Genomic DNA, 27,983 nt, shown 5'->3' on the forward strand with positions numbered 1-27,983 from the left:
AGGGTAGAGCCGTCGTAAAGGTACCACAAATAACAAATATGGCAGACAGCATCTAAATTAAGAAATTCCAATTTCGTGAAACGCACCAGGCGAAGAAAATCATTTTAGTTCCTTGTTTCAGTCAGAACAATTGCTATAGAACGTAACTGCATGTTTCTTTCGGTTAGCGATGCTATCTCCAATCAGGTGTTTATTTTGGTGTGATCTTTACTCATGTGTTATTTTTATGTAATTGTAATGGTTATTACCAGTTCCGGACTGAGCCCACTGCGTTTCCTGCCTCCATTTGACCAGGAACCGCCTAACGCCGACGCTACTGTTACATGGAACAGTTCCGCGGCCGTCATTCCGCCGTCACCAGTCCTCGTTCGCCACGACCTCGTCGGCCGTCACCCCTATCGCCTCAGGCTCGTCGCCCGCCGTCACCCATGAATCTCCTGACGCTCTTCGCCGGAGAACTAACTTGCTGCAGATTCCGGAGATGATGCTACACTGACGACTCGACCTACAAGTCCTCTGCTCACTTTGCGACCCGACAAAACCTGATTGATGCTATAGTCGATGGCATAAGCATTCCGGCGTTGATCGACACTGGTGCGCAACTTTCTGTGATGAGTGCCAGATTGCGCCGCCACCTGAGCGAAGTCCTCACACTTGCCGCATCACGAACCCTGTGCGTCGCCGATGGAGGAATGCCCACCGAGCTCGGGATGTGCTGCTCGCGTCAGCATCGCAGGGCACCTTACCACTGTTTTTTTTTCTCGCAGTTTTGGAACAGTGCCCTCACGACGCAGAAGTGACGTCACGATGGTAGACGCAGTAGGTCCACCACCATCCGCAGGCAAGTTCGATCAGTCCAACCCTGCAACAGACGAACTAAGCAAGATGATCGCAACTGACCTTCTATCTACGCAGGCTGCTGACATACGCCGCCGCGTCTTGGAGGCTTATAGCGACATTTTATTGCGATAGCAATTATATGGGCACTCCAAGCGCATTCCTGCCGTCGTAGTCGCCGTGAGGTTCCGTATAAAGTCCAATGGCGTTAAACTCATTGCCGTGCGCCGTATGCTGCATGTGCGAGTGAAAAGCGCGCGAGAGGCGCGCGCTTTCACGGAGAGCGAACGCACGGCGGAGAGCACACACGACGTCTCCGGTTGTGCGAAAGGCCGTAGGGGGTAGGGAGGGAGGGAGGCGACGTTTAGCTGCGGCACTAAATGCGTATCTTGAACCGGACGCAAGGGAAACTGGTGACTCAATCTTCCACGCGAAAGGAGGAAAGCAGGAAAGCAGCGTGGAAGGGAGGGTGCGCGGCTTCTATATACTCTGCCAGGAACTGCGTACTTTGCGCGGCTGAGGGCTGTCGCGCGTACCGTATCTTGAAAGCGATCTCCACACGGCTCTGACCTTTGTATGCGCTGTGCTTTCGCCGCTCAGTTTCCGTTAGAGCGACAGATCACACGAACCTTCGGTCACTGCTCCTGCTGCGCTGGCACACGCCAGCGTTTTGACAGTGCTGGTCTGCGGTCGTCGAGTGTGATCTATTCATGTTTTCTTGAGCGCGCTCACACCATGCTTTGAATTCAGTTAGTAAGCGAATGTGTCCAAGTTTATGCAGCCAATAAAACTACTATCCTTACTCCGTCTACTCTACTAGTAAATTTGCTATCGCAATTGATGGTCCGCCTTTCGGGTGAAACTGCGACTTTTTTATTTTAGTGGTCGTCCCTTAGGCCAGACGTCAGTGATCACTCATCGTATGTATACCGAAGACGCCAATCCCATACGCCGACGGACGTACCGCATTTCAGATGCCGACCGTCAAGTTATACAGCACGAGGTGGACAAAATGCCGACTAAAGGCGTCATCGAACATTCGTATAGTCCATGGGCTTCCCCAGTTGTCCTTGTTAATATGGGTGGCAGCTGGCGCTTTTGCGTCGATTACACACATCTGAATAAGATCACGCGCAAAGACGTCTACCCGCTGCCACGTACTGATGATGCCTTGTACGCCCTGCATGGAGCCCAGTACCATCGCATGCATAGACCTTCGTTCTGGGTATTGGCAGATCGCTGTAGATGACATGGACCGCGAAAACACCGCTTTTGTTACGTTGGATGGGCTTTATCAATTCAAGGTTATGCCTTTCAGCCTTTGCAATGCCCCGGCTACCTTCGAGCAAATTATGGACTCTCTTCTTCGCAGCTATATAAATGATCCACCTGTCTTGTTATTTCGGCGACGTATTAGTTTTTTCGCCCACACTTGCGAGTCAACGTACGCGTCTGTCCGCCATTCCTGCTGTTTTCCGACGTGCCGGCCTGCAACTCAACTCGTCCAAGTGCGACTTTGGACGTCACCAGATTACTGCTCTCGGCCACCTTGTCAGTGCCGCAGAAATTCAGCACGACCCCGACAAGATTCGCACCGTTCACACCTTCGCCGTATGGTCATCCACAGCAGATGTCAAAAAGCTTTGTTGGCCTATGCTCACATTTCCGTCGCTTCATCATGAACATTGCCGACACCGCTCACCCGCTCACTGGCCTACTCAAAAAAGATGTTTCCTCCTCATGGGGCCCTGCGCAATCCGAAGCCTTCGCCACCCTGGTGCGCTTGCTAACGGCTCCACATTTTCTGGCTGACTACGACCCATCCGCTGGTATTAAAATTCACACAGGCACCAGCGGCCATCGCACGGGAGCTGTTCTCGTACAGTCGCAAAACAACGTACAGCGCGTCATTGCATACTCAAGCCGCCTTCTCACGAACAGAGAGTGGAAGTTTTCTATCACGGAACGCCGAGTGCCTGGCGTTGGTGTGAGCAGTGGCTAAGTTTCGCCCTTGCTTATTTGGCTGCCCATTTTTCGTTATCACTGACCACCATGCCCTCTGCAGGCCTCTTATCGCTGAAAAACCCGACTGGATGACTGGGTCGATGGGCTCTGCGGCTACAAGAATGCATTTTTAATGTTCTGTACAAATCTGGCGGTTTACACAAGACACCGACTGTCTCTCCCGTCACCGCCCAGTCGACGGTCCAGACCATGACGCCCACGACACGGATGCTTGCGTCCTATATGATTTGAGACTTGCGTGACATTCGCAATGAACAATTCTGTGATGACACTCTATGGCCCCTCATCGATCGGGTAGCTTCATGTGGATCACGACCCCGCTATCAGCTCATTCATACTCCGCGACGGCGTTCTGCGCCGACGTAATTTTCGCCCTGAATGACCGGAACTTTAGCTTGTTCTGCCTCGACAACTTCGTGTAGACGTTCTTGTGCAGCTACATGACGCGCCCACCGCCGGCCACCTCGGTGTCTCCCGTACCTACGATCGCGTACGACGCCGCTTTTACTGGCCGGGCCTATATCGCTCTGTTCACCGCTACGTTGCTGCCTGTGCACTCTGTCAGCGCCGCAAACGACCTGCTGTATTCCCCGCTGGACGCCTACACCCCATCCATGTCCCTTCCGAAATAGTCTTTCGCGTCGGCATCGATCTCCTAGGCTCTTTTCCTACGTCTAAAACCGGCAACAAGTGAGTCGCTGTCGTGACTGACTACACGACGCGTTACGCCATCACACGAGCATTCCTGACAAGCTGCGCTACGGACGTTGCGGATTTCCTCCTGTATGACGTCCTAATCCATCACGGCGCCCCGAGGCAGCTGCTCACTGATCGTGGCCGCACATTCTTGTCCCGCGTTGTCGAAGATCTTCGTTCCTCTTCTGCCGTGCACAAACTAACCACGGCCTATCACCCCCAGACCAATGGACTAACTGAGCAGCTCAGCCGGACGTTGATGGAGATGCTATCCGTGTACGTTTCTCCGGACCACAGTGACTGGGATGACTCGTTACCCTGCATAACATTTGCATATAGTTCGTTCCGCCACAAGACCGCCGGCTTTTCTCCATTTTATCTGCTGTTCGGCCGCTACCCAACTTTGCCCTTCGACACACTTCTTCCTTCCGCGTCCAACATTCCGACTGAGTATACCCGCGACATCTTCACCTGGGCTCACACAGCTCGCCAGATTGCCCGTTCACGGGTCACTGCCTCACAGGTTGCACAGAAGACGAAGTACAACAGCCGCCACCGGGACGTTCATTTCTCCCCTGGGTCAATAGTTCTTATGTAGACACCAACCCGCCGCATCGGATTGTTTGAGAAACTTCTACTGCACTTCACAGAGCCTTACAAGATTGTGCGCCAGCTCGGCGACGCAAACTAGAGCACTGCACGGGCCGATTTTTGCGGCCCGAGCCCGGCCCGGGCCCGTTTTTACATTGGGCGGCCCGCCCGAGCCCAATCAAAACTTTTATGGCGAGACCCGGGCCCGGCCGGGCCCGGAAATAATCTACGTTACCCGCCCGGCCCGGCCCGCCACCCCTTTACCTTAAGCCCGAGCCCGGCCCGAGCCCGACTCGAACCCGGCCCGAACCCGACTCGAACCCGGCCCGAACCCGGCCCGAACCCGGCCCGAGACCAAAAAATACATGTTTTTCAGAGTTGGGAAGCCCGAGAATAACTCGCAGAAAGCCCGAGCCCGGCCCGGGCCCGCGTCAAAAAAGCCGAGCCCGGCCCGGGCCCGGGTCAAAAAGCACACGCCGTGCCCGAGCCCGGCCCGAGCCCGTGAAAAAACTCCTCTACCCGGCCCGGCCCGGGCCACGGGCCGGGCCGGGCCCGGGCTTTCGGGTAAGCCCGAGCCCGTGCAGTGCTCTAACGCAAACTACGAAGTCTACCCGCTGGACTATCGTTCATCGTCTGCCCCTGTTCCCACTGATGTCGTCACGTCTCTAGGCTGAAACAATATTTCGCCGCGACTTCGCCCCCATAAATACTACCGCCGAGACGGAGGCTTTCCGACCGGGGTGCGATGTTACGGAGCAGGGGAGCATGGTGTGTCCATGAACAACGAAGGACGATTTGGCCTATGAAAGCACGCGGCTGGCTCGGGCAGCCATCTTGTGTATCCAACGTTGCTGCAATATGTAAGTACGTGTAAATACACCTTCGCTTGACTATTTCTGCCCCTTGGTGATATAATTGTCGGCGCTGCTGTGAGCCATTGTGATGGCGCAGCGGGCTCGTCAAGCTTCCAAACGGCAGCTTTTATTCGCGGTTCCTCTGTCCGTGAAATAGACGAAACAATAATGATTGATTTGTTGAAAATATCTTTGATCTTTTTACATCAACGTGTTCCATATTCCCGTATTTGTTTGCACAGAATTGAATTCACAATATGCGCTTCATACATACGGTTCTGTAGAGCGAGGCGCGAAGAAGACAACGGACAAAGTGGGAGAAAACACAGGCACCCGTGCGTGTATGTGTGTTTTCTCCCACTTTGTCCGTCATCGTCTTCGCGCCTCGCTATTCTGAATATGCTTAACCAACACGTCCAGTCTTACATTCTTACTACATACACACTGCTCTCGTTCATAGAAGTTTTGTACACGAGTTTTGTTATTCGTGCAAGCCTGGCCTCTGCATGTATACTAATCGCATGCTACACCTGCAATTTCTGTTACCGGAACGGTTTGGCACGTAATATTTTAACTTTTGCACATTGTTCGCTAGAAATATCTGGCACAAGGGCTCTTGTCAGGCTTCCTGTATTGAGCTTTTGACCCACTTTCTCTTGTAATTAACGGCAAGCATGAAAATTAGCAAACAAATACACAAATTAAAGATTTCACAGCGTATTTCACGAAAGAGTGGCAGGATCTGAATTCCTGCAATGTGGGGTCCACGGGCTCGACTTCTGCAATGGCAAGATTCTACTTCAATTACTTTAATAGCACAACCAGGAAATTATTTTTGATATTTGTAAATGCCCTACAAGTTCGAAGTCCGTTCACGTCGTTGATGAAGAATGAGTCGAATGCGCCGCCTGAAGACTATACTATGTCACGAACGCAAACTGCACCGTTCAGTATCCTAATATTTGCGTGAGCGAAATTAATGACACCACGACAAGTGTTCGAAGCAGAGGCATATGAAAATGAATAGCCAATTATATTAGACAATTTCCCAGCCTTGCTAGCCAATTATCTGTGCCACTTCACTGTCTCAGTGACGAGATCGCGACGTGTTCCATCATCCATGCAGGCAACCGCCAACCACCACCCGCCGGAGAGTCGTAACAAGGGCACGCGCAAGGCTTTCGACATGTACATCTCGTGCGTCGAGGCGCACGACGCGGCCTACGCCACCGACAACGTGAGGAGGCTCAAGCACTTCATGCACGAGCACAAGTTGTTCATCTCCGCAATACACGTGGACGGCGTTGACCCACTGGACCTGCTGGTCGACCTCGGAGTGAACTGGAATCAGAACTTCCTTTTCGAGATGGCACCGCACAGGGAACAGGTCTTTGCGCCATCCCTTTTTACATTCACATATCCTCCTGAGACTCGGACACAACTATGGGATATAATCACTCTTCAGGGTGGTTTTTATTGTCTACTGTTATGTTACGAACTTCAAAAATCAATTTTTGCAGAAATTTAAACACCACGGTTAGATGACAAAAGCTGCGTCTCCATTTCTCCACTATCTCCATCATCTCCTCATGTTTGCTATAGTAAAAACTGCATTTAATTGCTTAAACGCAGAGTTGAAGATTGAACTACGTGTACTACATTTCCATGTTGCTCCCGCGTCCGCTATTTTTGACGCCATGTCAGTAATTTGTAAACACACCTCGAGGTTGCTTTCGTCCGTCGGGTACCACACATAGACATCGATAAATTTAGTGTCACATTTCTCGGAAGCGGTTGACAAGGATATGAGTAAATCACTTCTTTACAGTCACACATGGACCGTACTTCGTACCGAGAATGAATATTTCGCGTAATCACTTCCGCGTGAATTCCCCCCCCCCCCCCAAAAAAAAAAGAGTAGAAGGCAATGGTGCAATGTAATGTACAAGGGGTCTTCGGAGGCTATACGTCGCCGCGGTAACTTAGTGGCGTTGTGCTGCGTAGCACAAGATCGCGGTGTCAATTTCCGGCGGCTGCATTTCTGTGGCGGCCAAGTGCAAGAACGTTCGTGTACTTGGATTTAGCCACGCGTTAAACAACCTCATGTGGTGAAAATTATACTGGTACCCTCCACTCCAGCCACTCATAGTCCCCGAGTTGGTTTGGTACATTCAAGCCGTCAATCCTTCAACATTTGTGCGGATGAAAAAAACGCTTAACCTTGCACTCGGCCGCGCAACGCTTGAAACAGCGAAGCTGGGTGATCGTAGCTCAGCATTTTCCGGAAGTGCGCACGAACTTTTCATCTTGCTACTCATGATGATGATAATTTTTTTTTCGCTCGTCTCCGACTTACGGCCGCCCCTGCGCGTTGCATTGCGCAGCTTGCAACACCGACACCGCGTTTCACCGCTTTGCAATTCCAACAAAGCGTTCCAAAAGACCCGCTCCGTGAATGCGTCTCTCTCGCTCTCATTTTCTTTATCTCTTTCCCGAGGATTGCGCGCAAAACCTCTTCTTCCCCTCGCAGAGCACTAGCGTGCGAACACGCCATCTGTGGACGAATACGACGACGCTCGAAATCAATCGTATGGTTCCCATAAATGCATGTTCTGCAAGCGTGGCTGTATGGCCTTCAATAAAGAAAAAAAAAGTGGCTGTATAGCCTAGTGTTTACGAAGCTCGCCTTGGGACCGTGGTACGCGGGTTCGAGTCCTGCCTCGGCAAGAAAGTTTATTTTTATTTATTTCTTGATAGTTTCTTGTTACGAACCACAAATTCCGGCTGGCTTAAACAGCGTCGCTGTTCAAAGTCGAGCAGAGGCAATTTATGGCAGCACACGCATGATCAATACCTTGCGACAGCTAATCGATAACCGATCAATACTAAATAATTTCCGGAAAATACTGAGGATGACTTGCTGGTGCTTTATCATCATCAGCCTGTATTTATGTCCACTGCAGGACGATGGCCTGTCCCTGTGATCTCCAATTACCCCTATCTCGCGCTAGCTGATTTCCACTTGCGCCTGCAAATTTCCTAACTTCATCGCACCACCTAGTTTTCTGCCGTCCCCGACTGCGCTAGCCCAAATACGTGGCCAATACCTTGCGATATCCAATCAATAGCTAATCAATTATCGATCAATAATCCATAAATTCCGGAAAATGCTGAGGCTGACTTGGTAGTCCTTAGCCTAGCCCAAAAGCCAGGACTAGCTAGGTGCCCATCAGCTCCCCTGTCTCTTTAGCATTGCGCCTCCTGCGCAAGCTACGCAAATTTTTTCAGTTGCTTGCCCTAATTTTTACCAAGCGTTCTTGGATGGTACATCACGGCTAAAACCAATATTTTTGTGATGAACGACTTCCGAGAAAGAAAATGAACACAAATAATGGAGCAGCACAAACTATTTTCAAGCCACTTCTAACGTTTCATTTTCATGTCCCGTTTTTTCCGTCGTGTTACGCGCTGCCTTCTAAACGAGCTTCTGCAGATGCTTGCTGGACGTTGGCGAAACGTTGCCCTTGAGAAGGATTGGCCCATTAGGTGGATTTACCGAGGCGGGACTGTCTTGCCAGTTAAATCATGACTCCTAGTCTGCAGCGCTCGAGAATTGTAAGAAAGAAGATGCTTTATCTTGTAACATGCCGAATATAACTGAGAACCGCGGGAAAACACATCATTAAAGGGCAACCGAGCGCAATGTGGTCTGGCGTGTGTTGTCCTGTGGTTATCGGTTGTACTCGACATATTGCAAGATAAATGACATCTAACTAGCTTAATTTCCCGTTACACTCGAAAGAATGTACGCAAGAAAAGACACAGCAGTCAGCGCTGTTGTCTTATGCGAACGCTAATGTTAAAAAAATGAAGACCTCTGGTTTTATTTGCCCAAATGACAATCTGCTTATGAGGGACGCCATAGTGGGGGACTCTAGATTAATTCTCACCACCTGGGGATATTTAACGTACGCCCAATGGACGGCACATGTACAGGCGTTTTAGTGCGATAGCAATTATATGGACACTTCAAGCGGATTTGTGCCGTCAGCGTCGCCGTGAGCTTCCGCATAGAGTCCAAGGGCGATAAAATCGTCGCCGCGCGCCGTATGTGCGAGTTAAAGCGCGCGGGGGACGCGCGCTATCACGGAGAGTGAATGCACGGCGGAGAGCACCTGTGTCACGCGAAAGGCCGTAGGGGTAGGGGAGAGAGGGAGGGGGGGGGCGGCACTGCGATGTGGCACCAAATGCGTATCTTGCAACCGGGCGCAAAGGGAACTGGCCACTCAATCTCCCACGCGAAAGGGGGAATGCGGGAAGGCAGCGCAGGAGGGAGGCGTTCGGCTGCTTTTACTCTTCCAACAACCGCGCTTGTACTTTGCGCCGGTACGGGCTGTCGATGTTGTCGCGCGCACCGTATCTTGAAAGCGATCTCCACACGGCTTTGACCTTTGTATGCGCTTTGCATTCGGCCGCTCAGTTTCCGTTGAAGCGATAGACCGCACGAACCTTCACTCGCAGCGGCGGCTGCGCTTGCTTCCAGCGTTTTGACAGTAGTTGTCTGCGGTCACCGAGTGTGATCTATGCATGCTTGCTTGCGCGCGCTGACACCACGCTTGTTAATTCAGTTAGTAAGTGAATGCGTCCAAGTTAGGCAGCCAATAAAACTACTATCCCTACTCCGAATAGCTCTCTACTAATTTGCTATCGAAATTGTTGCTTGGCTTTTGGACGAAACTGCGATACTTTTTTTTACCCGCTGTCGTGGCGCTGTGGCTTTGTGGTGGCGCTGTGCTGCTAGCGGAATGCGGGATAAAAGCCCAGCCGCGGTGGCCGCATTTCAATGGGGACGAAATGCAAAAGCATCATGTACCCTGCATTGGGTGCACCCTAAAGAAAACGGCAGATGGTCAGAATTAATCGGGAGTACTGAAGGAGTGTGCTTCTCTGGGCTGGTTGGTACATCATTGGTAAGGGAACAAACAGCGCTAGGACGGGACGAAGTAAGTAGACAGACAAGGCGCTGAACTAACAACCACTGGTTTATTGCTGTCAAAGCAACATATACAAAGCACAGTTTCAGCGAGAAAAATAAACCAGTGGTTGTTAGTTCAGCGCCTTGTCTGTCTACTCACTTCGTCCCGTCCTAGCGCTGTTTGTTCCCTTACTAATCGGGAGTGTTCCACTACAACGTGCCACGTAATCATATTGTTACGTGTAGCTGATGTACAAGTCTATTTACAATATATTTACACATAGGCTAACGGTGGCCAAGATGGCGACGCTATACCAATCAGGAACACGTCGTCTTCCTCCTCTTCACTGCAGCTGCACTGTGGCGGCTTTTCCGTATCATCACCCCCGGCGGTAGAAGCATCGTACCGTTGCTTAAGCTACACATTTGCGGTGAAAGGTGTGTGATAGGGCTTGAGTATCGCTGCGTGAACGATGTCACTTGCAGCTGACGACGACGCTGTGGGGTCGGCGGGGATGATTTCATATGTCACATCGGTCACTTGTCGCACCACACGGTATGGACCGGTGTAACGCGACAGTAGCTTTTCGGATAGGCCCACACGGCGGATGGGTGACCAGAGAAGCACCAGAGAACCCGGAGAAAAGTGCATGGCGCGATGGTGGCAATCGTAGAGGTGTCACTGATGCTCCTGTGAGGCCAATATAGACGGGTGCGGGCGAGCTGCGGTGCATGGTCGGCGCGTGCGATCGCGTCGCGGGCATATTCAGTGGCAGAACGTGGGGGCGATTGCAGCAAGGTGTCCAACGGCAACGCGGGTTCTCGGCCATAGAGGAGATAGAATGGTGAATAGCCGGAGGGGTCGTGACGCGATGAACTATAAGCGAACGTCAGATATGGTAAATGAAAATCGCAGTCGAACTTCGAAAGCATGTTGGTGACGGTCCGGTTGAGGCACTCCGTGAGGCCGTTGGTCTGTGGATGGTAAGGCGTGGTGAATTTGTGTGTTATCGAGCAGGAGCAGAGAATGTCTTCGACGACTGCCGGGAGAAAGCTACGGCCACGGTAAGTTAGTAACTGGCGCGGGGCACCGTGCATTGAAATGAGGTTGTAGAGTAGGACGTCAGCGATGTCAGTAGCGCCACTTGTCGGGAGGGCTCTGGTGATGACGTACGGCGTAGCGTAATCGGTAGCGATGGCGACTCATTTATTTCCGGAGCCCGGTAGCGGAAGCGGCCACAGAAGGTCTATACAAACTAGGAAAAAGGGTTTGGGCGAGACGTCGATTGGCTGGAGACATCCAGCTGGAAGCGCGGATGGCTTCTTCCGACGCTGACAGGGCTCACAAGCGGCAACGTAGCGCTGTATGAGACGGGCGAGACCCGGGCAAAAGAAGCGACGGCGCACACGGTCGTATGTGTGCGAGACACCGAAGTGCCCAGCCAAGGGAGCATCGTGAAGTTTGCGGAGGACAGTCGAACGCAGGTTTGATGGGGTGACGAGAAGAAGGTCAGGGTCGTGGGGATCAAAGTCACGGCGGTATAATGTACCAATATTACGCTTTTGGCACGTAAACCTCAGAATTATATGTTTTAATCAGTGTTTTTGTATTTCGCCCCTTCGAATTTCGCCGCAGCGGCAAGGGCTTGACCGTGCGACCTCATGCTAAGCAGAGCAATGTCACAGCCGCTAAGCCACCAAGGTGGGAGAGTGCTAGTGAAAGATTGAAGAGTTCTAACAGGCGTCTTACAAAAATTCCGGACTCCTTGCGAAAAGCCCGCGATGAGTCCGGCGTCAGCCTCTCAGTCATCGCGGTCACTCCTGGCCAAGCTCAACCGAAATGTCAACCTTGCTTGTCGCGCATACGCGAGATGAACGTTTCTAGACGGAACACTAAGCGGATCACTGTTCTGTAAAGCAGTACTGACATGACAATTCTGACTTGTCTTTTTTTTTGCCTTATACAGATATTGTAACCCGTTAAACCATCGAAATAAAAACTGAAAAGCGTGGGGCGCCTTAACTAATTTAATATAGGAATACTTATATATGAAACAGTTTACGTCACAAGGGGTAGCATGCACATTATATATTGGCTCTTTCCGTTCCCGAATCCATATTACCTAACCAGCTCAAAAATTACCACTCACAGGAGGATAAAAAAGTAGACCGAGCGCTGTCTTGCAATAGATTTTTACTTGCACTCAAGCACGCATACCATGTGTCACACGTAACTTGTGGCCAAAATTTAAGAAATATGTAGATGCTACGTAGCTGGACAGAACTAAGGTAATGTTGTTTGCTGTCACTTGTAGCAAGTCAGATTATATTTTTTACTTCGCCTGATTACACATTTATTTATTATTACTTGTTCAACTTCTCAAATGTTGTTTTCAGAGCAATGGTGACGCCATGCTCTGAAAGACTGACGCCATGCTTGCACAATTATCGCCAAGAGGCGCAATTCCAACTGCTGCATGTCTTTGCTGTAGTTATAAAATAAAATAATTAAGAGGTCTAAGGTCGAATAGAGCATACAAAAGACAATACTTCGAGCAGCATTATCATAACCTAGCGACCTTTTTGCTCTAACAATCGAGTGTCTTGGCCCACATCCTGGAGACATTGTGACCCCCCTAGAAAGAGAAAAGAAACAGAAGTTACCAATGATACCGTGGACGCTCATTTTCGTGTTTGCCGTGCGCACGACAGGCGCACGGGAAGTGGATGCTGCTGCTCTACCCCGGCTCGCTGTCGCAGTACTTCAGCCTCTCGGAGCAGACGGGACCGGCCTTCTCCGAGTACCTGCGGCACCACTTGGCCAAGGGGTTCGGAAATGCCACCGACGTGATCGCCGCGTTTCCCCGCTTCCGTGAGGAAATTGCCCGAGAAACGGCGCCTCTCCACGAGCCCCTGGTCACGAACAAATACCCGTGGCTCAAGTTCGCCTTTCGGGACATCCAAATTTACGCGCCAAACATTGACGCCCCGCACTGGCTCTCGACCGTGAACAAGCACTTCGGCCAACACAACATCTCCTTTAGCAGCTCCTCGACGCTGTTCGTTACGGACAGGCGGGTGCTGGACGTGCTGAACAGGCTCCTTGACCCTAGCTTGTTCCGGCTGCCCGTCACCACGTTCATCGCTTGGAAGTTCGTCGAGCTCTTTGGCTGGGTCGTGGACGACAAGATAGCCGAGATAACCTTCGGCGAGACGGACAAACAGGCGTTGCAAGAGGCGCGCCGCGTGGCCTGCTCAAACTTAGTCGAGCGCACGTACGCCTTCGCCATGAGTGGCCGCTACCTCTTCGAGGTAGTCGACGTGAATACCAGGGGCGCTGTGAGCTCTTTCCTCACCTCCATCCAGGTGAACGACGACACCTTCTTTTTTTTCTTCTTTTTCTTTACAGAATCAAATGTTTATTATGTTCATTGAAAAGTTACAAGGTAGCACCATAATAAATAGCCAAGTGTCTCATAGTTAACGGCTGTAACGGAACGCTTAGTTATATAAAAATATATAGCAGCAACAAAGACTAGAAAACGTAAAAAGAATGCAAAAACATACATTTGGAAGAGCGACCTAGACAATCTAATTGTACAGCGCAAGAAAAAAAACTACACTGAAATTAAATAAGCAACTGAGTGATAAATGCACGCAAATGCGCATGTGAATATATGCATAGATAATACCGGCAAGCATTAAACTGTTTTAGAAGACAATGTCAAAGAACACACTCTCTTCGAAGTGCTATTAGGAACAAAAAAATTTCAGAGGCCTTCCACTAGTGTGAAGATGGAAGCCAGCAAAGCTGTGAATATGGTGGGTCTGCTGTAGGGAATATTGCTATAGTGAATTTATATAGTGTCATTATTGATTATATTGAGCGTCTTCGGCATGTTCGTCAAAGAGCAAGGACGCCGACGTCTTGTTGTCGCCCGGCGCGATGGCCAAGTAGTGCGTTTGCTGCGCCAAGTCCGCCCCATCGTCATAGACTAGCGTATGAGCCACAGCGTTGATAGCCGCGGCACACTGCACGACAGCGTCAGGATCCTGTGATATCCCTCCGTTCCTGCTCTCGGTGGCTCATACCCACATATCTAACGCGGGTATGCATAACACGTGATTTCTTTCTTACCTTCTTTTTCTCTTTCTTTATTTATTTCCTTCCTTCCTTCCTTCTTTCTTGTCCCTGGATCATACCCGCGTACCCACATAACCCTTGCTCATACTCAGATATCCGGTGCGGTTTTGCGCCCCACGTGATTCATCATCATCGTCATCATCAGCCTATATTTATGTCCACTGCAGGACGAAGGCCTCTCCCTGTGATCTCCGATTACACCTGTCTTGGGCTAGCTGATTCCAACTTGCGCTTGCAAATTTCCTAACGTCATCACCCCACCTAGTTTTCTGCCGTATCTGACGACCATTGTGATCTTATTGATGTCATGACCTATCAGTCATGTTATTCATACGTTTTGGCACCTGTGCTAAGGCACAACCGGCAGGAAGCCACCACGCACATGGAGCCGAAATGCTGATGATAGTGTTTCTTTCTACACGCGGACATGATCCTGGGGGATCTAGCCCTTAACAGCTTCGCTGTAAAAAAACAACTTGAAAGGCACTAACAAAAAGAACCTATGCAAAAGAAATGATTGAATGACACTTTTGAATAGAAGAAATGACGGTGCCAATTAGAATAATATTACCACATTGGTTTTGACCTAATAACTGAACAAGCAGATGTCATTTTTCCATAGTAGCTATTTGTTTTCGGTAGCATAAATTTTTTATTATGCGCAAATTTTGTGCAATCATTGTTCTTTAGCAGACGGATAATAATAACTTCATGACGTAATTCTTTCTCGATTTTTTACAGAACATAAGTGCCAGGGCTGTAATTCAATAGCTTGCGAGCAGGTAAACTGTTATTCGCACGCAGTTGTGCGCTGGCGTTATAAATGCAGCATTGGCCATGAATTAAACGAAATGCTTGATTGTCGATATGTACTGATGAGAGGTGACATTCATACGTATTTGGCTATTTGCATTTGCCCATGCAGCAATACCATATGTAAAATGACTATGTATCACTGCAAAATAAAACGTGACGAGAGACTTGCGCAATGGCTGTCGTTGGCTTATCGAATGTATGACTTTGGATGGATTATAAAACATTGGAAATTATACTTCAGGGCATTACAATAGTACGCACGATGAGTGAAAGTTATCAAACATCTCACGGGTGCGCACGCATACACACAGACACGCACGCAGCACGCACTCTCGCTCACTCACTATCACTTTCTCTCTTTCTCTCTCTCTTGACTACAAACGGGAGCGAGTGCGGGCAAGCGAGCGGACATGAGTAATTGAGTATGAACTCGTTTCACTGGAAGTGCATGTAAACGTGGATGTCAGTCAGTGTTAGCGCAGATCAGTGAGAATCAACGGAACTGTGTATGACTAACCGTGGTTGTAGACAATGTTAGTGCCTATGGCCGCAGGTCATGAATGATTACATTCGCTTGTAAACTTGGGTAAGCTAGTACCGGTGAATTCAAGTCGAGCTGAATATAATTCGGGTGCTTCCGAGTGAGCCCGGCCTAGAAGAATTTTGGTAATCCTGAGTCCGAGTGAGCCCTGCTGAATAGAATTTTGGTGAGGCTAGGTCCAAATGAGCCCTAAGCAAAAGTATATTTAGTGAATGAAGCTGAGGGAGTTCTCGATATTTTGTCGACCTATGCGCACAACACACACCCACACATGCCGCACGTACACCCACACGCACACACACGCACTGGAACATACATCCACGCAGACTCATACATAGGCACGCACATAAACAGACGCACACACAGTCGAGCAATCGCACACAAACTCATGTATACACGTGCAAGCACACACACTCTCACACAAAGATATGCACTCAAACGTACGCACAGACGCAGATAAACACACACACGCACATACACATGCACACACAGGGGAGAGACAACCAGGGAGGAGCGCTACTTCCCACTAAATATTGTTCTGTGTGGATTGCATACATGACACACAAACCAGCCATTAAAATTTAAATTGCCTAGAGGGGCGCCCAAATTCACGCTTTAATTATAAGCTCCGAGGCGTATGAGAAAATCAAAGTGTCGCTGGAACATTCTTCTGAAACATTCTGGCTGTAAAAGCATTGTAGCGTTTCTCTCGTCGCGCTATCTTTGCTAATTCTCAATATTCCCACTCTTTGAATCACGGCTCGCACACGCAGAAAGTAGAGTGCGTCACTTGCTATTGCGCTGTGCTGCTCAAGAGGCGGGTGCGATCCTCGACCACGGCAGCCGCTCTTGCGAGGGACCGAAATCTACAGATGATGGCGGTGCAGTAACCTTTCGGTGCACGTTAGCGACGCACAGGTGATCAAAACTAGTCCGGCTCCCTCGACTGCGGTTACTTCTGTAGCTCCTGTGTATCCGCACGAATTCTCAGTCAAGCGCTCTCGCACCCCCCCCCCCCCCCCCCCCGCCTCTCCGGGCCCTACTCCACGGTACTGTATTGATAGAAATAAATTGTTTTGTATTGCATTGTATTGTTTTGTATTCGTTTGAGAAGCCACATTGCTCGCCCTCTACAGTGGTTTTGCAATATTGTAAATAAAGCGCCTATTTCATGGCGGTAACAATTATATGAATACTCTAAGCGAATTTTCACCGTCGGCGGAGCAGTGACGTCTCGCATGCAGTCCAAGTGCGATAACATCCTATTGCGCTTTCGCCCTGTGTGCTGTGAGTGTGGGTAAAATCGTTCGAGGGTGAGCATAGAAAGATGCTGACTTGATGTCTGCCATCCTGCCGCGCGCTTCATATGTGACCGCACGGAAGAATGGTGCCAGGGGGGAGTTGAGCATGTGATTACTTCATTAAGCACCTGCTATGGGGCAGGTGAACACGCGTCTCCTCGTCTATCTCGTCTGTGCCTGCGCATGACTGTCCAAGCTGTTGGGCGCGCACAACCCTGGAAGTAATCTACGGCGAGTGCATTTAACGGCGATTCGTTTTAAATCACATCTAGTTTGAAGGGCCCCTCACCAGGTCTTGCCATTTTTAGTGGACAAGCGCAATATATACATTGCACGCTAACGATAATGCCTGCTAAGTATTACGTCCCTACGCGCCGCGGAAAGAGCTCAAATTTCAAATGAAACGCCGTTTGCCTTTGTCCTCGCGGACGCCGCGCTCCCGGCCGGAGAGGTAACGTATATGCGCAAGTGCGCCTATGTACATGGCAGTGCTGTGAGGTCACTCACAGGGACACGTGACTTCGGTAATTATTCGAGGCAACATCAAATATTTGTTTAGTGTGTTGCTTCAATAGACGAATTAACGCTTAGAAAAATTATAAACATAGAAACCAAATCTCCCTGTAATTGTTTCCCTTCGTACAGTACCAAGAGAGAGATGTACTACCGTTTCGTCTGGTTGTTCCCACGTCGTGCAGTCGTGCGCGGAGAAAACGAAACTATATAGTTTTCTACCATGTTCCAGCACCGCGATCATACTCTTTTATCATCTCGCGCCTGCCTCAGTGCTCGTGATTGTGGCACTAATACCGCTAATCAGGTGTTCTCGTAGAGAGTGCGCGATATCATCCGACGCGCGAAACGAGACAACCGCAACAATCCGCACGCGAGGCCCTCCCTGAATGTGCGCCACTCGGCAAAAACGCGCGCGCGCGAGAGGGAGAGAGAGAGAGAGAAAGAAAGAAGGGAAAGGATTTCGTTTGCGGAGGCCAGACGAGGCAAGTTGAGAGAGTGTCTATGTCAGCGGTGACGCTCCCCTACTGAAATCATATATTCGCGGCACTTCACATATTTCTGTCCCTGATATATCAATTGAAGCATTCTTGTAGTAGAACACTCCTTAGATGGCACGTAACAACTTCCAGCGTATAACCAAAATTTGCTGCGTGGCCTGGTGAGGAGCCCCTTAAGAGGTCGCGCAATGCTAAAGGCCACTTTATAGTCCGACGTAACGTCGTTTCGTGGCATTGAGGAGAGGTGAACCCTTTATGGTCCAGTCCGCGAAACGTGGCTCTCGTAACCGGCATACGTGGGCGCGTCTCCGCGGCGCTCAAGTCGAGATAGAGCATGCGCTTTGTTTACGCCGCACTCCGATGCTCGCGTTAGCCAGAATGATCCACGTGTATGTATAACCCGTAGCCTTTTTGCCCGGCATGATCAGAGCTGCGGCGGCAGAGGCACCAGCTGCGCGTGCGCGAATCTCGATTCTAGGCAAAACACGTTAAATAGGCGAGCCTGCGCATCACGGTTGCGGCACGCAGCACCGACACCCGTACCCGGAGGAGCGCGCGCCTAGAATCTATCCATTTGCTACTGCTGTGTGCAAAAGCTCGAGGTCCGTCGCTGTCGAGCAATGACCAGGTAACGCTAGACTATAAAAAGCTGTGCATTTGAACAGAGTGTAAGCGCAGCGGGCAGGACGGGGCGGACTTTGACCGAAGCTCGCTGGTTGCTGCGCAGGCTACGCCGGACTATAACCTAACCTTAAGTTTCGGAGAAGCGCTGAAGGGGCAAGAAGCTGAAAGAACCGTTCGCTCCCCTCTTCCGGCGGTCTTCATACGTCAGCTTTGTAACAGCGCCTGTTCGCGGTGATCGAGTGATATCTGTTCGTGTTTGCCTGTGCGCATATTGGTATTATACCACGGTGGTTCATTTACTTGAACGCCACTTTTACTGCAATTTATGCGGGAGACAACATACTAACTTTAATTCGCATACTTGTTTAATACTTATCGCTGTCAATGATTTGCCTTTCGGGTGAAACTGCGACTGTTTCATCGGCATAAAACGACCTTACTGTTAGATTCCGGGTTACTAAACGCAGAACCGAATAGGTGATTCATGAAGTCGGTGGCTTTATTAACTAGGAACAATATTCACTACATTTTCGTTACTGAACCAAACTTTCTGCGTACTATCTGACTATCAGGGTATAAAGCACTGGTGGCCGATACCTTTACCTACAGCAGCAATGACATCGTTTTTATTAATTTCAGAGCTCGCCAATACCGTGCATCGGGCGGCACTTCATCACGTTAAGTTCAATACAATACATCCGCTTAATTGACTGTACAAAAGTATTACACTCGTTGGTGCCCGTGTTACAACTTCAACCCTATTTGATACCACGAAACAACATAAGTTCAGCTTTAGCAGTGGACTTGGCTTATCAACGCTGAATTCAACGTTCATCACTCCCCTTGAGCAGGCCTTAAAACGAGTTGTTAAGAAAGGCGTGTACTATCGGATCGCAAGCTTATCTGCTTAAGCAATAGATGATGTATGTTTCCATAGTTTCCATCCACCTCTCGGTGAGTTCTTTCATCAATGATGCCTGACACGTAGTTTAACAGTTTACACCGGTGATACGAAGCGATGCTTAATTGAACAGTGAGATTGCGATATTGCGGAGCAGGTTAGAGAATAAATAAACATGCGGAACTGTTCAAAATATTTTTGCACAGGTAAAACAAAACAAAAAGTCTAGTTCAACTATTTTCAGAGAGCATTCTACACAAAGTGGCAGAAGTTCGATGTAGCACGGCACTTAAACGTGAAGTTCTTTTTTTTTCTTTTTGTTTATGAGGATTCCGGGCGGTCGTTGTGTGGACAACCCCATCGATGGACTCTTTTAACGCCTGAAGGAAAGTCTCTGTAGTGCTGTCAAGTGCAATCTTTTCTTTCCCGTGAAAACTGCCGATTTCTTTTACTGAATTTTCACACTTAGCCAATTTCTTCTCTCCGGGTTTACATCGAACAACCGTACGTTGTCAGATTAAACGGATACTCAGTGACTCACCAATATGTTTTGTACGTTATAAACTCACTCGTACTCACGTGCACTCACTCACGTTCCTACTCATGCCCACAGGCAATCGCGTTTACAGTCGCTTCGATTCACCGGCACCCAATCACGTGCGTAAACTCCCACTCACCGGCACACACTCGCATACACACTCACGTCCGCTTATCTTTAACGGCAGTCCCTCACCGTCATACGCCCAATGAAAGCCCCCAGCGCGCACGCCCCGTTCACACTCTTGTCCATTCACAACCTTCGTCACTCGCTAAAGCTCGATCTCACTCCTGTGTATCAGTATGGTGGGACTTTGAGTCAATGTGCTCGTGAGTGAGTATGCCGACCTATGTGAAGAATACGATCATGTCCCTTTCCAGCAGTATGCTGGATTGTCAGTTAACAACGTTATTATAAGCCTATTAAAGGGGTCAACGGTTGCGTTTGGCTAGCATTTTTCAGAAATATATTAACACAATGCGCACTCCTTTGTGTGCGGAACTAATGCATTTATTGCAACTCTACTTTTGGTGAATTCTTCTGTAGCGTAATTTTCCTATTATAATGCACGTTTGAAGAGTTTCAGATGTATAGGCGATTTGTTTAACTTTAAACAATTCTGTCTCACGAAGCATACATTTGATCGAAAGTGCGGTTCTGATACGTTGACTAGAATGAAGTTTTTATTTGACTTCAGTCCAAAGGCACGCCTTGTGGCCCGAGGGACGTGAGCCGCTGAACTGTGTAGCTTTGGGTCAGGTGTGTAAGTGGAACTAGACTCACGTTACAAGTCCCGCTTTTGCAGGACTCCATGCTGGCTCTCACCGACAACACGACCTGGATGGACGACAAATCGAAAGGCGACTTCAGGATCCGCGTGTCGGACGTCGAGCGCACCATATGGATCACAGGAATCAGCGCATACCCAGGCAAGCTGACTGTGCTCTACCAGGATTTCCCGGTGATGGGCAGCTCGTTCGTGGCTAACTGGATCGAAAGCCAGCGCGCGTTGTCGCACAAACTGTTCCGCCTGATCGCGGACGAGTCGTCAGGCCACGTCCGAGTCCGACAGGCGGACCGCGTACTCCGAATGCCGCGCCAACTCTGACCCGTCCCTGTCGCGCTACTCGTACCACTTGAACAGCATCGTGGTGCCCATGAGCTTGCTGTTCAAGCCCATGTACGTTTACGAAGGCACTTCGGCAATGAACTATGCAGGCCTCGGGGCCCTTTACGCGCAGCTGCAGATCAAAATGCTGGACACAGTCGGCGTCCAGTTCAACGAGCACCGACAGCTCGATTCCTGGATGTCTAAAAGCCCCATGGAGCGCTACGATGCCATGGTGCAGTGCTTCTTCTCGAGGGAAAGCCAGGTGAGCCCGCCGGTGTGCTTCCCGCTACTTTGTCAACGTTCTAAGCGTATTGTTAATGTTTGTAATGACATAATTTTTGCTCAGCCGATTCTTTCTCCTAATCGTTACAATACTAATCTAGCACCATTTCTTTTCACTTTAATTATGCACCGTCATGTGTGCGCAGTTGTCACTGTTATTTACGTTTTGCCAAGTGTATGTATTGTGGTGGTGTGTACTATCTGCATGGTTCTTACTTGCCATTGTCCAATTTCCTTGTTCCCCTATTGAAAATAATCTTGAATTGCATAATTATTGTACTTTATTGTACTTTAACATTTATATGTAATGTTTCTCCATACGGTTCATTGCGCGACTCAATGCCACCATGTAACACAGGCGCTAAGGGCACCTCAAGCTGCCTCTCTGCAGCTTTTAACTTAGCCCCCGCCATTGTATTTAAGCAATAGAAAAGAAATAAAGAAAGTTGAAATAGCAGTTCATTTGCTATTTAGTAAAGTTTAATTGTGCAGCATTTCAAAATATGTTGTTTAAAGGACATTTGACAGTAACAGAAAGTCTCATTTGTAAGTCCCAGTTGAAAAGCTGTAGAGCATGCCCAGAAACACTCAATGAACTTTTTCCATTTTGTTATGTCTAACGTGTTTTTTTTTTCATTTTGGCTGACTGCTTAAATTTTGTGAATTATGAATAAAATAGCGTAACGCAATTCTTGCGGGTTTGTTTTAGCTGCAGCGTCAATTGTGAATGAATGAATTCTCCGGTTTTACTGGCCAAAACCACTATTCGATTATGAGGCATGCCATAGTGGGGGACTCCGGAATAATTTTGACCACCGGGGGACCTTTACCGTGCCCCCAATGAACGAGACACGGGCGTTTCTTGCATTTCGCCCCCATCGCAATGCAGCCGCCGCTGCCGGGATTCGATCCCGCGACCTCGTGCTTAGCAGCGCAACACCATAGTAGCTAAGCCACCGCGGCGGGTACTGTCAATTGTGTTTCGAAAAAACGAAACCAAATGCTTGTGAAAAAAATAGTGATTGGCCCGACCATCCTATGTACATTAGCAGCTTTGTTGTGAACATCGAAATCAGCCCCGATCCTAAATGATAACGTATAGGCAGGTAGGGAACATGGATGCGGAAACACTGGTCGTTTTATATACGCAGACAAGAGGGCTTTTCTCTAAACACACGCTTGAGAGCGCTGCCATGCCGACTCGCAAGAGCGCATTCGCGTGCTTTGTAGCTGTGATGCCGGCAATCATATGAAATGCTTCATGTGCGTTACAACTTCCTGGGTTACAGCTCAAAACCAAAAACCGTTGATTGCCACCCGATCTCTTGTTAGCAGGCCTGCGTGACCCATGGATAGAGATATATACATATGACTCAGCTAAATCATATATGGGTGTTACATCACGATTTATCGCATCATGATGCGCTCACTAACACTGCTTAGTTGCTGCCGATGCAATGGTAAATAGGCCGGTTTCCTGGGGATTAGGTTGTGTACTGCGAAAGCAGTGCAGTGGCCACAGCGGACAATTTTCGTGTCAAGTGATGCTATTTTAGCGAATGTTTTGGGAATTGACTGACCACGGCTGCGGCGGCTGTCGTGCCGAATAGCTGATACATATGAGTGCACTGGTATAAAAACCTGGCGTATATGCAACCCAATCTGTACTACCATTACGGCTGTGCCAATAACCTACTGTGTTTTGTTCTCTACAGAATTCTCTTCTCTACAAACGGTGCCTAGATATTCTCCCTGCAACAAATATGGACCTTCAAGCGCATACTATCTTTATTAAGGCGAATATTTCTATGGCTTCTTTTCCAGAGTTTCGCCCGTGTGCTCGGTCGGTTAATCACCGAATAAACAAGGTCTATGATGCAATATATTGTAAATTAGGCCAATTCCGCAGATAGTGCACGTCTTCGTTTGTGTCGCGTAGCGGGGTCCTCCCCATCTTGCCGGGCTGCAGTAAGTAATCGCTATACTGCAAAACACTGTGCACAAGATGAACAGTTGTATAATTTTTAGTTAATCCACGCACGAAAACTTCACTTCATATGCATTTAAACTTCGTGTGTTGGATGTGCATGTCTTCTTTTCTGCGCCATGCATTAAGGGTAAAGCTTAAAGTGAGGTGGAGGCACGACAACGATGACAGCCACAATCGCTGTCGGCGTAGCGGCCAGGTGGAGGGTCTGACGGAAACAGGAGATCCAGTTTCAAGCTTTCAACTATTGTCGCAGTAAAACGAAGCGCTCCCCACGGTCAAAGCATGATTTGGCTGGTACCAAGTTTGCATTGACAGCGCACGCTCATTCTACAGCTATTATAATGCGCATAACGCCCACGGGTTGTTCAGTACATTTCTACCGCAGACTTTCGAAGCTCCGAATAAATCCGAATAGCGCCTGAAAAAAATTGTTATGGTGGGCAACAAATGCCCAGGCAACAAATGCTGAAACACCTGGCGGGCGAGGTTAACGCCATTTGCAAAGTGGCTAGCTGTATGTGTAAAACCGAGCACCGGCATCCGCCTCTACCCACACGCGTGCTCTTGCATGCAGTGTGGCGCGAGGCAGGATAAAGATTTTCCCCCTACGGTCAGAATGTGCCTCGGACTTAAGGCTCATCGAGAGCTTTATCAGCCATATTCTCACTGTTGCTACTGATTGCGCTAGTTGCTTAGGTCTAACTGTGAACGTGACCCCATATGACACGTGATATATCCTTTACCCCTCCGCCCCCTTGGATGAGTGCATCGCATTCCGCTTAGCTCTAAAGATAACAGTCTCTGTGCTGCGAGTCAATTTTAATGCGTACATCGGCTAATAAAAGGATTCGAATCTGTACATGTCAATGTTAGCAACGTCATCGTCATTTGTTTTCTTCTGAATTATTTTTCGAACTAAATCGAAACCCTCGGCTCCCTTGGTTCTCTATAATTGTATTGCACTGCTAAGCACGTGGTCGTGGGATCAAATCTCGGTCACAGTGGCCACGTTTCAATGGGGGCGAAATGCAAAAGCGTCCGTATACCGTGTATTGAGTGCACATTGAGGAATCGGAGGGGGATAAAATTATTCCGGCGACCCCCACTACGCCCTCTCTCATAATCATATCATGGTTTTGTCACGTGACACCGCGGAATTTAATTTTAAACACTTCTCGATTTGAACTATTGATGGTCACAGTGCGTGACCGCGTCTTGCTCACTGTTGCTGAACAACCGGAGCTTCACCTATCGGCGCCGTTGGAAAGTGCAGGGGCATTATTTATTGGGGAGCGCAGTCACGGAGTTTAAGCCCCTCACACTTTTTTCGTAGTGGCCTATCCTACGCATCTGCCCTCAGCAAGGGCAGATGCGTTCGAAGCGCTGCTTTCGCGACTAACAACTAAACGGTCGCCGAGAGGCTTAGTGCGACCAAAAGCGGATATATAAAAGAAGTCCTTTTATCGCCCGTGAAACTCGTGACTTTGGTGCAACCAAAGGCTCTGATTACGCGCGAGTGAAAGGCCCCAGAATGACGTAAAGGGGCGTGTCTTGAGAACAAGTCTCCCTACTCAAACTGTGTGGTTTGACGAAACATCTCGTGTGCATTTGCTCATAAATTCCCCCGGTCCATAGAGCGCATCGTCATCATAAGCCTATATTTATGTCCTTTGCAGGACGAAGGCCTCTCCCTGCTAGAGGTGGCCTCTCCCTGATAGAGCGCATGGCACGTGGTAATTCGGAGATTTTGCTGGCGAAACCTCTGCGCAGGAGGACTTTTGGGAGAAACTGGCGTTCGAGGTCGTGTTCAAGGCGTTCCAAAAGAGCAAGCTTCAGGCGCATGCACACGGCATAAGGCTTCAGGGCCTGGAGGGCTTCTCGGACGACGCCATCTTTTACATGAGTTACTGTTACATCAGCTGTTCACGTACTGCCTCCAAGACGATGCCCGTACGCCGGTCGCATGTGTGCAATGCCATCACGGAAACAGAGCACTTTCGCACCACATTCGGCTGCCAAGCCCGCACCAAGAGCAATCTCGCCGAATGCCCTGTATTTTGGCGGTAGCCTCTGAAATTATCGAAACGCGTGACCGGGCCGGTCACATGTGGGTGTCACGGACATTTGAGGAATCGTCAATTCGCTGCAGCCACCGGACAATATTTTCATATAATATGACATATTTCGCATACCGTCTTATTAGTGCCGTCTGTGCCACACGTAAGAACCGGCTCAACCGATGAGGCTTTCTTACTACCAGCTTATGTTTCGAATTGCAGCTTCCGATGCGGATATACATGCTGTGGCCGTGATGACCGATAAGTTTTTCAGGGAACGACAACTAAAGCGTGTGTGCTGTTTGTCTGCCCAAACTGTGAATGAGGCTAGTTGCTATAAGATAACTCAGACATGTGCTACAACTTGACCCAAAAGGTTAACTAATTTATTACGTACGACGGCGCCGTCGCATGTGTGCTTTGTCGTGTCTGTCAGCCCACGTGAGTGGTGGATGTCTTTTGCACGCATGTGCAGTATGTCGGGTCGGACATGTAAAGCAATGTCAACCAGACATTAGTCCGTATTTTGAAGCGCCGTTTAATGATCTTAAGCTTCGAATACCTTAAGTATGTTTGAACCCCTTTGTGTTTTGCACAAAGCAGACTGGCCGTGCAGACTGCATGGCGCAGACTGGCTCGGAATTACTTGACTAGGTACGCGATTTAGCTATATGCTTGCTCTACCGCCTGGTTGTGCCGTCACTTGTGCCGGCAAGATCGGGGAGTACTTCCCGGTGCATGTATTTTCTAGTACTTTCCCACCACTTGAAAGAAAGTTCACGCCTTTACAGAATAGGCCGAAAATTTTTATTCCCTGCATTGATTGTGACGGCAGGGTCGTTGCTTCATCGTGACGTTACACACTATAGCTTATCTAACTAGGGTCCGCAGACAGAGAACACCGTTGCGGACACCTTGTAATGACGTACGTATTGCGGCAGAATGCGTTTGCTCGCTGGGTGGAGGAAATAAGCTATTTATTTCTATTCTTGAAATGGACATCTCTGCTATCGTGTTTAAAAATAAAAATACAGTAGCGAACTGCAATACGATTTCTGTGAAATTTGCTTGAACCCAATTATGATGTCACCACCATTTGTACAATCACACCACCTTTGCTGTGTGATTGTACAAATGTGGGCTGGTAATTGTGGGCTGTTCTGACTCTCTCTCGAGACACATGTGTGCCGCAAATATTTTCTGCATGTGTAAACAGCAAAATATATTGTAGAGGGCCACTCAAATGGAAGCCGAAAGTGCCATTAAAAGCACCTGAAACTAGCCTGGCAATGACGAGCCTGACAAACACCAGCGATTTTTTGTGCGATGCTCATGATGATGGTGAGTGCAACAGTGTCCAAAACGTGGATCAAATACCCACAACGACTGTCCCTTCGCGGATTAGACTGTCCGTGCAGCAAGTCATGCGTTCACCGATGCTAACGTAGCATTGTGAAGGAACAAAGGTGTGCAAAAATACATGCACGAGATAGAAAAGCACGGGCGAGCGCAAACTAGCAACAGTAGTCTATTGTGAAACACACACACACACACACACACACACACACACACACACACATATATATATATATATATATATATATATATATGCTGGCACAAACGCGTGTATAAACGTAAAATTAGTGGTTAAATAATCCATTTTAATATCTAGTTCATGCAGACGCACCGACGGCCTCGCAATGTACATGTCGCCGGACTTGTGAATAAACACTGCTTCATCAATTTCCCTCGCTGTCTTGTCTTTGTGTCTCGAAAACCCCTTCATTTCCTTCAGCAATGATTTGCACTTGCATTCTTTGCAATGTCAGCCTAAATTAGACGACGGCTGCCCTTTCCCAGAAGTTCTGTGATCCATTAATCGTTTATTCAAACATCGGCCGGTTTGGCAGCTGTACCATTTCCCACAGGACAGGTGAATGTGATACACTACACCCTTTCCACACTCCTGTACCACTGTCCTGGGGGAAGTGGTAGATCGGCCAAACTGGACGATGTTTCTTTATTTCTTTATATCTTATTTTACTTTAATTGTACCACCCGCTTCTCGGCCAATCCCACAAGGTGGGTATGTGCGATGTGAAGGAAACCATCATCGTTGCCATCCGCCCGCTTCGTGGCCTACTCTACCGTGGGTTTGTGCCGTTAAGCAAGTAATCATCACCATCACCATCAAATCCTCGATTCGATGCCTCCAGTGCAGCCACTGAGCCAGCCGGATCGCCAGTGCTTGGTGCGGCAGTGAGCCGCTCGGCCTTCCAGTTGTTCACCAGCGTCACTTGACTGGTAGCTCGCTTACACTTGCTGCTACCTGCTGAACTCCTGAATACACCACTTTACAATTGGCGTAAGTTCTGGGTCTTCAAGAACGTCTCCACCCTGCAACTACGTTCTCGGACTATGCCAGCAGTGATGCCTGACTCTGCAGCAGAAGTCAGGAGACGTAAGCCGCACCTCATCATCGCTCCACCCACTTTGGCAGCTGTCACCGCCGGAGTATCCTCACCAACCACGCGTTGAGATCCATCCACGACCGCCGCCACTCGTTCCTCATCCCATTAATTGACCTACTCCCACCTTGGTGTACACAACACAACAGGCCTCTTTGTTTGCCTGCGGTATTCCCATACTCCTGCCGCCATCGCATGCTGCAGACTGCTGACAGTGTG

General features: G+C 49.0%; 1 protein-coding gene across 1 annotated transcript in view; it reads left to right on the forward strand.

Moving 5' to 3' along the window:
* LOC119440223 (endothelin-converting enzyme 2) overlaps positions 1-25,306 on the forward strand; it is a 36,204-nt gene extending 10,898 nt beyond the window's left edge. Inside the window, exons 4-8 of the mRNA XM_037705151.1 lie at positions 6,130-6,390; positions 12,691-13,344; positions 20,662-20,817; positions 20,909-21,229; positions 25,010-25,306. Coding sequence (XP_037561079.1) covers positions 6,130-6,390; positions 12,691-13,344; positions 20,662-20,817; positions 20,909-21,229; positions 25,010-25,306 — 1,689 coding nt within the window. The remainder of the gene's footprint in view (positions 1-6,129; positions 6,391-12,690; positions 13,345-20,661; positions 20,818-20,908; positions 21,230-25,009) is intronic.
* Positions 25,307-27,983: the final 2,677 nt, after the last annotated feature.

Source organism: Dermacentor silvarum, chromosome 2, assembly GCF_013339745.2.
Source record: "Dermacentor silvarum isolate Dsil-2018 chromosome 2, BIME_Dsil_1.4, whole genome shotgun sequence".
Classification (NCBI taxonomy): domain Eukaryota; kingdom Metazoa; phylum Arthropoda; class Arachnida; order Ixodida; family Ixodidae; genus Dermacentor; species Dermacentor silvarum.